General features: G+C 38.5%; 1 protein-coding gene across 3 annotated transcripts in view; it reads left to right on the top strand.

Moving 5' to 3' along the window:
- Window positions 1-16787, top strand: part of KDM5B (lysine demethylase 5B) — a 70439-nt gene that overhangs the window by 24370 nt on the left and 29282 nt on the right. For 2 of the 3 annotated variants that reach the window (XM_044001927.1, XM_044001925.1), the window contains exons 2-9: window positions 577-654; window positions 6347-6469; window positions 7133-7303; window positions 8948-9004; window positions 12493-12627; window positions 13330-13426; window positions 14917-15026; window positions 16054-16212. In XM_044001927.1, the coding sequence (XP_043857862.1) occupies window positions 577-654; window positions 6347-6469; window positions 7133-7303; window positions 8948-9004; window positions 12493-12627; window positions 13330-13426; window positions 14917-15026; window positions 16054-16212 (930 nt within the window). The remainder of the gene's footprint in view (window positions 1-576; window positions 655-6346; window positions 6470-7132; window positions 7304-8947; window positions 9005-12492; window positions 12628-13329; window positions 13427-14916; window positions 15027-16053; window positions 16213-16787) is intronic. The other variant, XM_044001926.1, reaches the window with a different exon arrangement.

Raw genomic sequence — 16787 nt, 5'->3', positions numbered from 1 at the left:
GTAAATTTTTATGTTTTGGAAACATTTTCCTTTTTAAATTTTGTGTGTGGGGGACAGTGAGGGTTAAGTGACTTGCCCAGGGTCACACAGCTAGTAGGTGCCTTTTAAATTTCTTTTATGCTGTCAGTGGTAAAAAAGAATATCTAAAAGTCTGTTTACAGGGTACTTGCCAGAAATGTAACTTCTGTAATCATAGTTACTTTACATCTTGGGAGTTAAGGGCATGTAAAATGTTCATACCAGAGAAGAAATCTTGAGGCTTTGCAGATTTCCTTTTTTTCTTGACAGCAACAGTATTAAACATATATCGTATGCATTTCTGAGTTTCTAAACTTTTCTGGCCTTTTTGTGCCGTCTGCAGCTTCCACAAAACTTCTCCAAAATTCCCACATCATTTTTTGCACTGAACCAATGGGGAAAGAAGTGATTGGAAGGGATAAGTGTAATGAGATGTAATAATGTAATAAGCTGTAATGAGAATGGGCAGTTCTCTCTCCCCCCTTTCTACAGAGCCCTTTTTTGGATATTTGGAGCTTAATATGACATATCTTCTAATTGCTTTCTCTTCTCTTTTAGGCCTGGCAACCACCATTCGCATGTGATGTTGATAAACTTCATTTTACTCCTCGAATCCAGAGACTGAATGAATTGGAGGTGATGTCTTGAATATTATTATATTCTAATTGCCTGTACTATTCTAAGACTTGTAACCATTATGGTCCTTTTGGTTGAATATGACTTAATTTCTAGAAACAGAATTATGGCATGGTAACAATAAGCGTTTCAGTCTTAGGCATTGAACCAGATTTTATGAAATCAGCCCCCCCAAAGGAGGAAGAAGAGCACTTAAATCCAGTAGGCCCTGTATGAACCCTCCAGACTCAGACTTGGCTGCTGTCCAGAGCCCTCTGCCCTCAGAGGGGACCCACCACTCACCATTTCCTATTGCTTTTCCCCTCCCAAACCCCACTTTCTATCAGCAACCTAATTGAAAGAGCAGGCCTGCTTTGCAATCTTTTCTTGCTTCTTTCCCTATCCTTAACAATCACTGGCCATTTAGGAGAAAACTGTCATTAGCTCCTCTTCTTTTTTCCTTATCCTCATTCACCTGAACCTTTACCCTCTAACACTGTCCACTCCTCTGATGTACTCTCTGGAATTCATCCTGGACCTTTTTCTTTAACATTCCTTCTGCCAGCCCTCACAGACACTTGGATGTCCTCTGACAACAATTTGTCCTTAGTTTTCCTCTCTCCCAGTGAATATACATTCTCTCATTAACCCATGGTCCTAGAGGAGGAATTGAAGCAAATTCTCTTTGTTTTCATTTTCACTTCCAGACTCTGCCTTAATCTTCTTTACTCAATAATTTTCTTTTTTTTAGTGAGGCAATTGGGGTTAAGTGACTTGCCCAGGGTCACACAGCTAGTAAGTGTTAAGTGTCTGAGGCTGGATTTGAACTCAGGTACTCCCAACTCCAAGGCCGGTGCTCTATCCACTGCGCCACCTAGCTGCCCCCTTTTACTCAATAATTTATCCTCTTTTGACATATACTTAATCAAAGCTTGTCACCTAGTCTGTTTATACCCCACTCCTCCCAAGATCATTTTCTATCTATCTTTCTATCTTGCAATTAACAAGCATTTATTTTTTTTCTCACTCTACATCAGTTTGTATAGGTCTCCCCAGATTTGTTTTAGTTTTTTTTCTAATTAAGAAAATTATCTATTTCCCCTCCATCCCAACTTTCTCCTCCATTCTCTACACCTCCCAACCCACTCCCATATAACCCTTGTAACTAATATGCATAGTTAAGCAAAACAAATTTCTACATTGGCCTTTTCCAAAAATGTGTTTCTGATTCTTCTTACTCAAGTCCAGATGGACAGCACTTTTTTTTTTTTTACAGGCAATGGGGGTTAAGTGACTTGCCCAGGGTCACACAGCTAGTAAGTGTCAAGTGTCTGAGGCCAGATTTGAACTCAGGTACTCCTGAATCCAGGGCCCGTGCTTTAACCACTGCGCCATCTAGCTGCCCCCAAGGGCAGCACTTTTAATCATCTTTCTTCTGAAATCTTGGTTAGCCATTGTATCCATCAGAATTTTAAAGTCTTTTACAGTTTTTATAATGTTGATGTTATAGTATCCGTTCTACTTGTTGCTCTCTGCCTGAGTCCATATAAGTCTTCTGGATTTCTCTGAAACTTTCTTTATTTCTTATAGTACAATAGTATTTTACTACATTCATGTACCAAAATTTGTTCAGCTGTTCCACGTCTGATGAACACCCCCTTAATTTCCAGTTCTGTGCTACTACCAAAGACCTGCTATGAATATTTTTTTATCTATTGTACCTTTTCTTGTTTCTTTGGTCTCCTTATTTTAGGATATGGGCATCAGTGGGTCAAAGGGCACACACAACTTACGACCTTAAGGCATAATTCCATATTGCTTTCCAGAATGGAAAATCAATTCAGTGTGCTTGTTTTCCTGCAACTCCTTTAAATATTTGTCATTTTTCTTTTTTGTCAGTTTTATCATTCTGATAGACTTGGAACCTCGCAGTTTTAATTTGCATTTCTCTAGTGATTTAGTTTGCCTCAGTTTCTTCATCTGTAATATGAGCTGGAGAAGGAAATGTTAAACCATGCCAGTATCTTTTCTAAGAAAATCCCAAATGGGATCATGAAGAGTCAAATGCTATACAACAACAACCAAAGTGATTGAGAATATTCTTTCATGTGTTTTGGACAATTATTTCCCTTCTTTTTCTCAAGGAGTTTCAATACCTTGTTCACCATTGTTGACTTGTCTTCTCTAGCCACTCTAGTTTTCACCTTGATCCATAAGTGGTTCACTTCCCTATTTAAATATTCTGACATTCTCCTATCTGTCCATAACCTACTGTTGGACCTTTCCCCATTCTGTACCACTTCTTTTTTTTTTTTTTTTTTGGTGAGGCAATTGGGGTTAAGTGACTTGCCCAGGGTCACACAGCTAGTAAGTGTTAAGTGTCTGAGGCTGGATTTGAACTCAGGTCCTCCTGACTCCAGGGCCACCTAGCTGCCCCTCTGCACCACTACTTCTTTTTTTGTTATTTCATTTTATTTATTTATTTATTCGTTCATTTATTTATTTTTACATGTAAAGATAGTTCTCAACTTTTGTTTATACAAGCTTTACAATTTCAGATTTTTCTCTCTCCCTCCCCTCCCTCCCCCCTCCCCTAGACAGCCTGTAATCTGATATAGGTTATGGTTTTTTTAATATATATATATATGTGTGTGTGTGTGTGTGTGTAATATATACATATATATATTTATATATATATAATGTGTGTGTATATATATATGTATGTATACATACATATTATACATATATACATATAATAACATCCTGTTTCTGCATTAGTCATGTTATAAGAGAAAAAATCAGAGCGATGATGAAAAACTCAAAATAGAAAAAAACAACAGCACCAAAACCAAAAGAAATAGTATGGTTTATTCAGCATCTATACTCTGCAGTTCTTTTTTTTTTTTCTTAGATTTGGAGATCCTCTTCTATCATGAGTTCCCTGGAACTCTTCTGTACTATTGCATTGGTGAGAAGAATATAGTCCATCACAGTAGATCAACACTCAATGTTGATGATACTGTGTACAATGTTCTTCTGGTTCTGCTCATCTCACTCATCATCAGCTCATGCAAGACCCTCCAGGTTTCTCTGAACTCCTCCTGCTCATCATTTCTTACAGCACAATAGTATTCCATTGTATTCATATACCACAACTTGTCCAGCCATTCCCCAATTGATGAGCACCCCCTCAACTTCCAATTCCTTGCCACCATGTAAAGAGCAGCTATAAATATTTTTGTACATGTCTGCACCACTTCTTAACCTTATAGCCTCAACCTAACAGCTAACCATTTCAGCTATATGCTATTCACTGCTCTTGAATTCCTTGTTCTTTGCCCCTAAACCTCAGTTGTGCATTATTCTATTATCCACTGCTTCCATTCCTACTCAGGAGCTACTGAATGAGGCTGCAGGAAGCCTCACAAGTGTGCTGATGGTCACGTGACAAATATATATCATTTAGCCTCACCTGGGCCCTTACTGCAACCAGAGAGAGTCCTTTATTCCTTTTTAATTCATCCCTCTCCCTCCCATGGAAGCTGTTCCAGACTTTCTTCCCTTCTCAAGCTTCCCACACATCAGCCTTTGCTCTCAGCTGAGGACCTTGCCTCTATTTTACTGAAGAAAGGGGACAACTCAATGTGTAAGCTTCCTTTCCTCCTATTCTCTCCATTTCAAAACCCATCCCCCAACTATCTGACCAAAATGACCTCTCCCTTCTTGTCTCTCTCCCTACTAGCTCCCTCTGGCTCTCTTGCCCTTCTGTCCTTTCTCCTTCAACTTGTTCCTTCCCATTGAAGGTTTTCTTTTCTTTTTTTTTTTTTAAGTGGTTCAATGAGGGTTAAGTGACTTGCCCAGGGTCACACAGCTAGTAAGTGTCAAGTGTCTGAAGCCGGGTTTGAACTCAGGTATTCCTGAATCCAGGGCTGATGCTTTATCCACTGCACCACCTAGCCGCCCCCTCCCCCCCCTTTTTTGGTGGGGCGATGAGGATTAAGCGACTTGCCCAGGGTCACACAGTTAGTAAGTGTAAAGTGTCTGAGGCTGGATTGGAACTCAGGTCCTCCTGAATCCAGGGCCAGTGCTCTATCCACTGTGCCACCTCGCTGTCCCATCTTGTTCCTTCCCTACTGCCTTCATAGTCTCCCCAGGTCTTCCACTCAAGACTACCTCCTGGTTTCCCAGTGTGGGCAAAACAACCAAGTTCCAGCTCAGCGCCAGCAGAGACCCCTGTAATTCCTCCCCTCTGTCAGCCCTCTCACCAGACTGTGAGCTTAGTTCCAGAAGAAGCTGCTGCTGCAGCCAATTCAGAGGCTCCTGAGGTCTTTCTCTGGTGTGGCCTGGGGCTGTGCTTCACTCTCACTCTAGTACAACAGACCTTTCCTGCTGACCTGCTAAGCTGTCTTGGGCTGGAAAATGATACCAAGCTGTCTTTTTGTGGGTTTTGCTGCTCTAGGAGTCGTCTTATGCCATTATTTGGAGGTTTGTGGTATGATTGTGTGGGGGAGCTCTGAGAAGTTACTGCCTTTCCTCTACCATCTTGGCTCTGCCCCCTCTCTTCAATTTCTTTTCCTCCCCGAGTCTTAGTCTTTACCTTTGAGAAAATGTACATTCTTGTCATTTACTCCTCATCACTCAGCTGAAATTGCTCCCTTTTGAGTTAACAATGATCTATTATTGCTAAATTTGATGCTCATTTCTTATTTGTCATTCTTCTTCTTTTTTTTTTTTAAGTGATTTTTTAAAAGCAATTGGGGTTAAGCGACTTGCCCAGGGTCACACAGCTAGTAAGTGTTAAGTGTCTGAGGTCGGATTTGAACTCAGGTCCTCCTGACTCCAGGGCCGGTGCTCTATCCACTGCACCACCTAGCTGCCCCGAGTCATTCTTCTTGACCTATCAGCTGCAGCTGACTATTGATCACCATGTCCTCCTAGATACTTAATACTGCTCCTTCTCAGTCTTGGCTGGTTCCTTCCAGATGTTCAAGAGTTCTAGGCCAGACAGTCTTCTACACCAAGGAATTTTAATGCGCATGCGCGTGTGCGTGTGCGTGTGCGTGTGCGTGTGCGTGTGCGTGTGTGTGTGTGTGTGTGTGTGTGTGTGTGTGTGTGTGTGTGTGAAAGAGAGAGAGAGAGAGAGAGATTTGAAATAATTGTCAACAGAACAAACTCATGGACCCCAGGTTAAGAATTTGTTGCTGTACTCTTTCTTGGTAATTTCATTAGCTCTCATGAACTTAACTGTATTATCTGTGCACTTTGGGGTGAGGGTGTTTTTGGGAAATCTCTGGGAACCTAAGCTGCCAAGGAGTCTGATAAAACACAGAGTAGACTGGGCTAGCAATTAAGAATGACTTTCTAATGACTCGGATGAAGCTGACTTCAAGGAACATTTGACTTTTATGTTGAATTTCCCTGGGCAAGTCACTCAAACCTCATTGCCTGCAAAAATAAAATAAAATAGAAGTTATTACCTCTTGACCAGTAATGCAGGAAATAGATACTATGCTTTAAACCATCTCTGTATTATATGGTTTAAGTATATCCTATAAAACTCTAGTACTAGTCCTTGCAGAAGCTACTTTCACAAATGCTAAAGCCATTTTGGAAATTCTGTGTGGTGTATATGAAAGGAGCACAATTTCTGTATATGAACTTAGGTCATTTTTTTGAGCCAGCTGAAGTTATAGCATTATTCTTTGTCTTCCAGGCTCAAACTCGGGTAAAACTGAACTTTCTGGACCAGATTGCAAAGTTTTGGGAGCTCCAAGGATGTACCTTAAAAATTCCACATGTTGAAAGGAAGATATTAGATTTATTTCAGCTTAATAGGGTAAGGAAAAAAATTGAGTAATATTCTATTTTTAGTTTGAGGTGTACTGGTAAATTGTGTTTCCTGTGAATTTTCACTTTCTTAAAGAAAAAAATGGGTTTTGTTCCAAATGAGCTAATCTCTCAGTGCAGGGTGTCTTAGGTATTAGATCAGGATTTGCTATAGTACATTTAGATAGTTTACCTGGTAGATGACAGAATGACAGACTGGATGATGGTGTTTACTAGCCACTAAAGGGAAAGAAGCTAAATATAGCAAATTTTGGAGTATGGGACATGGGAATCTTATCCTAGATAAGCCCAAATCTAGCTCTAAATGACCAGCACACTCTGCCTAGGGAGTAAGCTTGGAGCTTCTGCCAGGACTCCTATGCAGAGCTCTCCTGTAGAGCCCTTTCTGTCCATTGGTAAGATGGGCTCACCTTGTTAAAAGCACCCACTTAACATACCAGCTTACACATTCCTTGAAAATCACTTTCTTAGTTTTATGCTCATATACCTTCGTTGTAATAAGTAGTAAGGAAAGAAAAGTTTATTTTCCATACTATGGGAAAATGAAAGAAAATGAAGTTCTTTAATTTTGGTGCACCAGACGAATAAGAATTTTGCTCTTTGGATCTGACACTTGAATGATGAATGTGTTTCTTTCCATTTAATTTAATAGTTAGTTGCAGAAGAAGGTGGATTTGATGTTGTCTGCAAAGAGAGAAAATGGACCAAAATTGCCACCAAGATGGGATTTGCTCCAGGCAAAGCTGTGGGCTCACATATTCGAGCACATTATGAGCGAATCCTTTACCCCTACAATCTATTCCAGTCTGGGGCTAGTCTGCTGGTGAGTATTGGTTGGTAGCTGAAACCTGGTTTTAGCAACTTCTGGTTGCTTTCCTTATAGGAATAGGGAGAGGGCCTTGAATCATTTTTCAAAGATTCTGTTCCAGAACATTAGTATTAACTTCTTTAAGTGTAGCCATAATATATGATTTTCTTTTTTAGATTTTAACAAATACATGGGGTAATATGTGTCAAGTTGAATTTTGTTAACTAAGGGAAGCAAATTTCACTTAATGAGTTGTTGAATAAATGTGCCATTTTGTCTTACGCTTGCTGTTGAATGAAGTCTTGTGGTTCTTACCTCAAACTTTTGTGTTCCTGGTTATTGTTTCATGAAGTTCAGCCTAAGAAATACCTGCCCACTTTGTCAGGTAGGCTCTCTTTATTGAGATTCTCTGGAGATAGTAGATCAGTAGCAGGATAAGAGATCTTCATAATTTTGAGTATATTGTCTTTTTTGACAAGGTAACTTATATTAAGAGGAAAGGTCTGCTGACATTTGTTATGTTCTCCGTAATCATAGCTTTTAAGCCTGATCAAGAGAGCAGATTCTGGGTTTTACAAAACAAAACACCTGCGATTTAAGAAGGAATATGGAAATTATATTTACCAGAATTACTACGCTCTAGGATTATCCATAGTTGTTTGGATGTGTTAATAAGGTTTGGTAATAATTGATACTTATGAAGAAGGTAAGAAAGATGACTTTCATGAGTATTTACAATGTTTAATGCAGGTTCTCGATTTTTTATGCTTTATAAAACAAAGCCTGATCCAACTAATGTAGCAGTCTCATTTTCAGAAACAAGGAAATGTAAGTGAATAATAAACTGATAGGGCTGAAAGTTTCAGATGTGTTATGCCAGTGTTTTTGTAGGAATAAACATATTGGATGAAATGGGGCAGAATTCTTTTTAATCTTTATACCAGTTTCCCAGTATTTCACACTTTATTAAAAATATATAGATTTTTTTCAAGAGTTGTCTCTTCCTTGTACCCTACTGAAGATTGTGTTCTTTGAGGAATCTCTTGGGCTCAGGTAGTGTAGGTTCAAACCTCATTGCATTCTATTTTTTAAAATTTGTTTTTGTTTGGTTTTTTTGGCGGGGCAGTGAGGGTTAAGGGACTTGCCCAGGGTCACACAGCTAGTGTCAAATGTCTGAGGCCGGATTTGAACTCAGGTCCTCCTGAATCCAGGGCCAGTGCTTTATCCACTGCCATCTAGCTGCCCCCCCACCCCCCATTGCATTCTGTTCTGTTTTGTTTTGTTTTTGTTTTTTGTTTTTTGTTTTTTGTTTTTTGTTTTTTCAGGGCAATGAGGGTTAAGTGACTTGCCTAGGGTCACACAGCTAGTTAAGTGTCAAGTGGCTAAGGTTGGATTTGAACTCAGGTCCTCCTAAATCCAGGGCCAGTGCTTTACCTACTGTGCCATCTAGCTGCCCCCCTCATTTCATTCTAAATCAGGTAGCCAATGCATGGAGAGATGTGGCTCCTGGCCCATGACATCAGCCCCCTTCTTACAACCTGGTCAGTGCGGAAGGAAACAGCAACAAAGGCAGGAGACACACACGGGCTGCTTGTGACCTCGGTTTTTGTGGCCCCACTTTTTGTTAAGTGTAACTTTCCAAGCTCTCTCTTGCAATAGGCACCTGACATATGTTCCAAACTGATGTGTTTAGTGGATCATGGCGTACTGGAAAAGGTATGTTTCCTTTTTTGTTGTTGTGCTGTTTTTGTTTTCAATCTGCCGTGCCTGAAAGCTGTCTCTTCTGCACTGTTGTCATCATTGCCCCCATTCTGATGTGCCGGATGTGCAGGCTTCATTGGCTTTCTTTAAAAACAAATGTGGGTTTTTTTTGCCTCTTTCGTTGTGTTGTGTGTTGTAGTGCTTTCGTGTTTTTTTCTTTTGCTTTGACTCTTGGTACTTTAGGGGCCCGTGTCTCCTTCCACCCCAGCCAGTACTGCCTTACAGATAGGTGCTGAACTGGTTTCCAGTTTTTTGTATTCTTTGCTGTTTTAACCAGGACTGGGGCCTTGGTGGTTTGGTTTTTGGGGAGGTTGTTGATTTTGGATCTTTTTGGATATGTGCTTTTTTTTTTTTCCCTCTCTCCCCCCCCTCCCCCCTTTGGTGAGGCAGTTGGGGTTAAGTGACTTGTCCAGGGTCACACAGCTAGTGTTAAGTATCTGAGTTCAAATTTGAACTCATGTCCTCCTGAATCCAAGACCAGTGCTCTTTCCACTCCGCCACCTAGCTGCCCCTTGGATATGTGCTTTTAAATTCTACTCTTTTTGGGCCACCCTACAAGTGAGCTGCTTCGCAGCCAAGTCCCTTAAAGTTTGATGGGGGTTTATAATGGTGTCAGAGAAAAGATTATAAAGAGGAAGAGAATAGGTGGATTTTTTTATAAGTCCCTTACCCTTGTAGAGTACTGACCTGTGGATTACTGTCACTTGTCTTCCATCTGTTAGCTGAAATAGGCTTCACTTGGGGGGTGGGTGAGGCCTTTGGTGCTTTTTGCCCTTCCAGAGAGTCATTGATTCAGGTTATAGTTTTTGCCATTATTCCCAAATTGTCTCTAGCCACTCTGAACAAGGACATTAAGAGAAAAATCAGAAGGCCTAAGAGTTAACGAGCTCTCTAACGATGGTTCATGTGTTTAGTATCCTTGTAAATTTTCCTGCAAATTTGGTGGCACCAACTCTTTTGCAAGCATCTGGTTTTTTCATTCATTTCCCCACCCAAAAAAGAGGAATACTTGCTGGCTTGGGGAAATGGAATTATTTAAATTGTATTTGTTCTCATTCAGTCTTAATCTTGAGCAAATGTGTTTTGGGCTTAAATTTGTATTGCTGAAGCAGTCTTAAGCAATATTAGAATGAGTGAAGGAGGTATCTTTCAGATAATGGAGTTGCCTTCACATTAGAGAACAATTATGGGGTTGGAGGGAAGGGGGGGGTGATGACGGGGACGGGACAAGCATGTTAAACTGGAAAAAGAGGTTAATTGTGTTCCAGGTTTGTCTAACCTCTGGTTTGTTCTCTAAATCTCTTTGAGAGAGACATACTGCAGAGAATCTATTTTACCTTTTAAGGCTTACTACTGTTGTATCCCCTTTCTCCAATAAAATAAATAAAATTTGATGCTATCAGGTATGAAACAGATAAAAGTGCTTTTAAGCAATATTTTGAAGTAAAATAAGTATCTGGTAGATCTCTCCCCTCTTCTTCCCTCACCCCATCATATTTGGAGAATACTCTTGCTCTAGAACAAAATAGGTTCTAAACAGAATTCCTGCTCATAGAGATTTGGGGCAAGAGTTCCACATGCTCTCTCAGTATTTAGTACCTGAACCTTTCTGTCCCTTAGTGTTGGTGCCAGACTTTAATAACACCATGTGGGGTCAATTTTTAAAATCACTCTCAGACTGACATCTTGTCCTGGAGCTGGTTTTGCCAAGAAACTGGGAAATTTTGAAAAAGTAGCTCTTTGCCCTTCCTCTTATTAAAATTAGAGTTAACTTATTTACAGCCTTAATTATTGTTTTTAAAACCTTCAATATCAAAGAATAGGAGAAGTTCATTCAGACTTCAGTGCGTAGGGCTGTTGTATAACCTTGATGGCTTTGTGAGTTTTCTTTTTACTGACCTAATAAATATCTAGTTTTAGAATTTCCTAGAGTTCTAAAAGTCATACAGCTTTAAAAAAAGCCTTTAGCTTTTGACATTTTCTTTTAAAAGAGTAATGAGCCTTAATGTGTTGGCCACATATAGTTAATAGCTTTTGTAAGAAACTTGACTTGCTTAGAGCTTTTCAGTAAGAGATAGATATAACTTGATTTCTTTAAGTGCTAGGATTGTGATGCTTTGTTTATTTTGATTTTCTTAGAGCTGAAAATTCTTATCAGGAGGCTGAGATTTTCGATTTCAATTTATAGTGCTATGTGTACTTTTCTTTTTTTTCCCCTATGCCCTAGAATTGTTTATCCAAAAGTATTTTAAATCCAAAAGGTTTTAAACCAATTCTAATAATATATCTGCTTGGCAGTAGAGGTTATTCATATAAGACCTAGAAAGGGTCTCCATAAATTGTCTTATTCAGGTGACTTTTGGGGAAGGGGCGGGGCAACTGGGGTTAAGTGACTTGCCCAGGGTCACACAGCTAGTAAGTGTCAAGTGTCTGAGGCTGGATTTGAACTCAGGTCCTCCTGAATCCAGGGCTGGTGCTCTATCCACTGCGCCACCTAGCTGCCCCCTGTTCAAGTGACTCTTAACCCTGGTTACAGATAGTACATATTTCAGCTCATTCTTATCAGTAGATTAAGCATTCCTAATTTAACACACAGTCTCATAATAATGGTAGTGGATGGATCAGTAATAGCCTAGTTAAAACTCTTAATCTCTCATCTCTTGAAATTTGTTCTCAGCAGTGTTAGCTTTGAGGGGAAGGAAGGACTCACTGATAGCTATAAAAATATCTTTAGTTTATAGGAATAGGAATAATGTTTTTTAGTTTTTAGGAGGTAAGGATATAACTTTAGCAAGATTAAAGATAGCATTTCCTGTTCACTGCTTATAAAATGATTTATGTTTGTGTTATGAATTTTACTACTTTGTTAGTATTTATGTAGTAAAATATAGTTCCTTCTGTGACAGAATTCTTTTAACGATAGTTTCTCTTCCACTACTTAAGAGTAAGGAATTTATGGACACCTTTTGAAGTCAGTAAGGACAATGTGTCATAACATGTGTAAAAGTTATTGTTGTTATTAATCTAGCAAGCATACCTAGTTGTTCCTGTCTTAAATTTCCAACACTTTTTTGAATGGATAGCCTTCTTAACAATCTCATTCTTGAATAATTGCTTTCAGGCATTTATAGTTTGAATCTTCAGTTAATGGTTGACACAGAATTATTATAAGCTTTGGTAATAACCTCTAAATAATAGCATCATTAATTCAATAAGTTAAAGCAACATTAAATCTTAAATCTTAAATCGGGTATATTTGACTGGAGACATGACATTATGCCATTTAAGTTGGTGTAATATCAAGTAGCCATCATTGTTTGTATACATTCTGTGTTGTTCACCAATAGATTTGAAGCGCACCTTATGGAATCATACATATGTGGGCCTTTTCTGTGTTTAAAAGGAGGAGGGAAATCTCACCAGTCCAATTGTATTCTTTTCAGTGTCTCCAGAAACCAAATCTAACCACAGACACAAAGGACAAGGAATATAAACCCCATGATATTCCCCAGAGACAGTCAGTTCAGCCTGTGGAAACGTGTCCCCCAGCACGTCGTGCAAAACGCATGAGAGCAGAGGTGAGAGCCATATAAGTCTCCTTAGCTGAAATTTTGAGCATTAGCTCTGCATGTCTGAATCTCTTACATGTGTATTCCCTATCAGTCTCATGAAGGCTCATAGCATGTGGCGCCTTTTTACATCTAGTTAGGCATAGGGGAGAAGTATAATTTTTGAGATTGTGCCTTGATGAGTGGTGACTTTCTCTAACAGGTTTTAGTTGTTGGAGGTGAGAGAGCCCCAAAATAGCTGTATGAGGTCCTAATTAGAAAGACTGGGGGAGTTAAAGCTAAGAGATATGGGGAGTGGAGAAATAGGTAAAAATCACTTACTCTAACAGGACCTGGGAATGAAGTGAAAGCTTTGCATTTTCTCAAAGATGTCCAGGTTAGTATGTAATGAAAAGCAAATTTGTGATGCAATAGTAGAATCCTTGAGAAACAGATTGGGAAGTATAAGGGGATATTGGGTAAATTGTGTTAAATGAGAGGGAGGTGTTTTTAAAGGTATATCTGCTCTCCGCAATCTCTTTAATATGGAATTCTGTGTAGATCCCCCAAATTAGCTGACATTTCTGTAAGGGTGGTGGCATCTGTTTGGAAAGAAAATGCTAAATTACAAGTTTTATTGTGATAAAGTACCTTTAGCTTTTTGAATGTACCAATTTAGTAATATGTGTTACTTTTTTTGTTTGTTTTTTGAATATGTGTTACTTTTTAAAGGCCACTAACATTAAAACAGAACCAGGAGAGGCTCCAGAAGCCAGAACTCATAATCTGAGACGCCGAATGGGCTGCCCGGCTACGAAGTGTGAAAATGGTAAGAATGAGTGGAAAATGAAGAAGCAAAAATAACAAAACCAAAGATAATTATCTTAGATATGTAGGTGACTTCCCAAATGTAAGTTTTGGATATAGCTGTAAAATTCAATTCAGTAATTGTTTCAGCATTTATTGAAAACTACAGCTTGGAAAACATTTGACTATAACAATTTGTTTCAATCTGTATTGGCAAACACATTTTTCTCCAGTGGCTAATGACTGTATCTTAGTGGAAATTTTGGATGGTCTTCTACTTCTTAGATTATATACAGAAACTGGTTTTACCTTTCCATCATTGCTTCACACTTCTGTTGGGGCCAAGGAATGAATGAAACAGCTTTCTCTGGTCAGGGTTTATAGTCAATAATTAGTTTTAAAATTATCTTTAGAATTTATTGGTTAATACTTGCTCTATCCTCCATTGACAAATACCTCATATTACCTTTGTTTTAGAGGTAAATACGGGCTTCGGAACGCTTTTCTTTTTTTGGTGGGGCAATGAGGGTTAAGTGACTTGCCCAGGATCACACAGCTAGTAAGTGTCAAGTGTCTGAGGCCAGATTTGAATTCAGGTACTCCTGAATCCAGGGCTGGTGCTTTGTCCACTACGCCAACTCTTTCAAAGAAAATATTTTATAGTCAGGTACTCTACTCTTCCTAAGTTTTGTTTCACATACATAGAAGATAATATTAAAATGTTTCATTGGTTTTAGAATTTACTACTTTGCTGTATTAGGTAGAAGTACAAATTTGACCATGAATATTTTCATTTTAGTCTGTCTAGTTAACTCTTTGAGAAACAGTTGTCCAGCTCTAAAACCCTGAGTCTTTGGAAATGAAAAATTGGAGCTGACTGGGTGAGACAGTGACCAACTAGAATTCCAAAGGACTCGTGATGAAACATGTACTTCCTGATAGAGAGCTGATGGACTCAGAGTACATATTGAAGCCCTGCTCTCCTTTTCTCTCCAATGTGGGAGAGAATTCATAACTGAAAATGAAATGAAATTTATAAAACAAGACTGGGTGATGAAATGATGGAAGACATTAACAATGTAAAGATTTTCAATTGGTAGTTACCTGTGTGGCCAAGTCATTCTTTCTTTTTGTGTTGCGTGTTAAATGTCTTATGTTAGGGGCAGCTAGATGGCGCAGTGGTAAAGCACCGGCCCTGGATTCAGGAGTACCTGAGTTCAAATCCGGCCTCAGACACTTGACACTTACTAGCTGTGTGACCCTGGGCAAGTCACTTAAACCTCACTGCCCTGCAAAAAAAAAAAATGTCTCATGTTAAATATGTTTTTTGCAATATTGAAACCGAGGATGTAAAACACTTTGCTTACTCCTGGAAAATATCTGTGTTAGTGCTGTTTTTGTATTCAGTAGTATTTGTTACAGCTGAAACAAAGAAGTTGATATATAAAAAATAACCATGTTTGGAAAATATAGTATAGATAGATCTAGTTTCTTTTGTGTTGTTTCCTACAGAGAAAGAGATTCGGAACATAATAAAAAGAGATACCATTGAGAAGAAAGAGCATGCTGGAGAAATTGAGAAGGAGAAACCCAAGAGTCGGTCTAAGAAAAGCACAAATGCTGTGAGTCATCTTTCTTTTCATTGCTTTTCCTAACTTGATGATAAAAACATCTTGCCTTTGCCCAGAAAATCACTTTGCAGTGTGTTTCTAGGGAGAGTTGTGGGTTAGGGTGGTAGACTCAGGAATTCATAAAATTATGGATTGTATTAACCAAAGGGAATTAAATTTGGAGAATCAACAATTATTTTCAGGGCATATTTTATTCACTGACCCAATTCCTGTGCCTTTTCCCAGGAATTCAAGAGTACAAAAATTATGTAGCCATGAGTATAGTTAAATACCACACTTCTCTCTGGCTCAATATTATTTTCGAGTGATTTTTTTTTTTTTTTTTGGCAAGGCATTTGGGGTTAAAGTGACTTGCCCAGGGTCACACAGCTAGTAAGTATTAAGTGTCTGAGACCAGATTTGAACTTAGGTTCTCCTGACTCCAGGGCTGGTGCTCTATCCACTTCACCACCTAGCTGTCCTCAAGTGATTTTTTTAAAAAACATTTTCTTTTGGAGGGAGGATGGGTGCAGGTTGTCCTAAATATTAAAAGTGTAATGAAAGGAACTTTATGAGAACCATAAATTTATCGCTCTGTGTATGATAAAAAGCATAGTGGGTTGTTGCGTTTCCAGTTTCCCATTTTTTAGCTGTTTAATAAGATTAGTTATCTTTACAACCATTATTGAATAATAATAATAACTTCAAATGCCTTTGAAATGATTATTCTTATATATAATGTTAAAAGTCTCAGGTATTTGGCTCAGGTAAAAGCCTGATTATAGGGACACCATAGAAACTACTTGGTCTAATCATTCAGTAATTCCTGTTTTGGTTTTGGTTAAACATAAAATAGTTGAATGTTAAAGAGGGTTTTCTGTTAGAATGGCAAGGAGTTCATTGAAGATTTAGGCACAGTTGGAAGTTAAGAAGAGAGATGAATAGGTTAGTTAGCTCAAATCCCCTACAGTCTTAGAATTTTGTAAAATCAGATGTGAGTACACATTACCCTTTCAGAAGATAATTTCTGATTTTACAGGTGGATCTATACGTCTGCCTTCTGTGTGGCAGTGGCAATGATGAGGACCGCCTTCTTTTGTGTGATGGCTGTGATGATAGCTACCATACTTTCTGCTTGATTCCACCTCTTCATGATGTTCCCAAGGGAGATTGGAGGTGTCCTAAATGTTTGGCTCAGGTAAGAATTTAGAAATTGGGTATTATTGCTTTAAGATAATGTATTGTGAGATAGATTAAACTTTTTAAAATTAAATTTTTCTTTTCAATTAAATATTTCTTCAAGTAAAGAAAATAACCCTTGCAACAAATGTGCATTGTCAAGCAAAACAAATTCCACATTAGGTGTTGAACTTTTAGAAATAGACAAAAGAAAGGGCTTAATGATTAGAACAGGTGACAAAACCAGAGTGGGTCAGGATAGACAGGAAGCCTGGAAAATGCGAATTTTCACAAAGGTTTATTATGGGCTGTCAGTTATGAGTATTTTTGCTTTGGTTAAATTTTTTTACCAGATTGGGATACTGCCTCTTTATTTAGATACGGTAAAGTTTCTGTTTAGGTAAGGAGATATGACAGGTATGACATTTGGCATGTATATGGTTTGATTTTAGTAGGAATCCTGCTAGATTTCATGTTATTTAGATTGTTCATTTTGAATGGTTCATACTCCATATTTGATTTTTATTAGCTGAAATTGGGGACATTGATTGGTTATCATTTTTGCATATTTAGTGAAAATAATTGCTTTTTCTG

This window comes from Dromiciops gliroides, chromosome 4 (genome assembly GCF_019393635.1).
Source record: "Dromiciops gliroides isolate mDroGli1 chromosome 4, mDroGli1.pri, whole genome shotgun sequence".
In the NCBI taxonomy this organism is placed as follows: Eukaryota; Metazoa; Chordata; class Mammalia; order Microbiotheria; family Microbiotheriidae; genus Dromiciops; species Dromiciops gliroides.
Note: the sequence above shows the minus strand (reverse complement) of the source record. Positions and strands in the feature narration are given on the sequence as shown.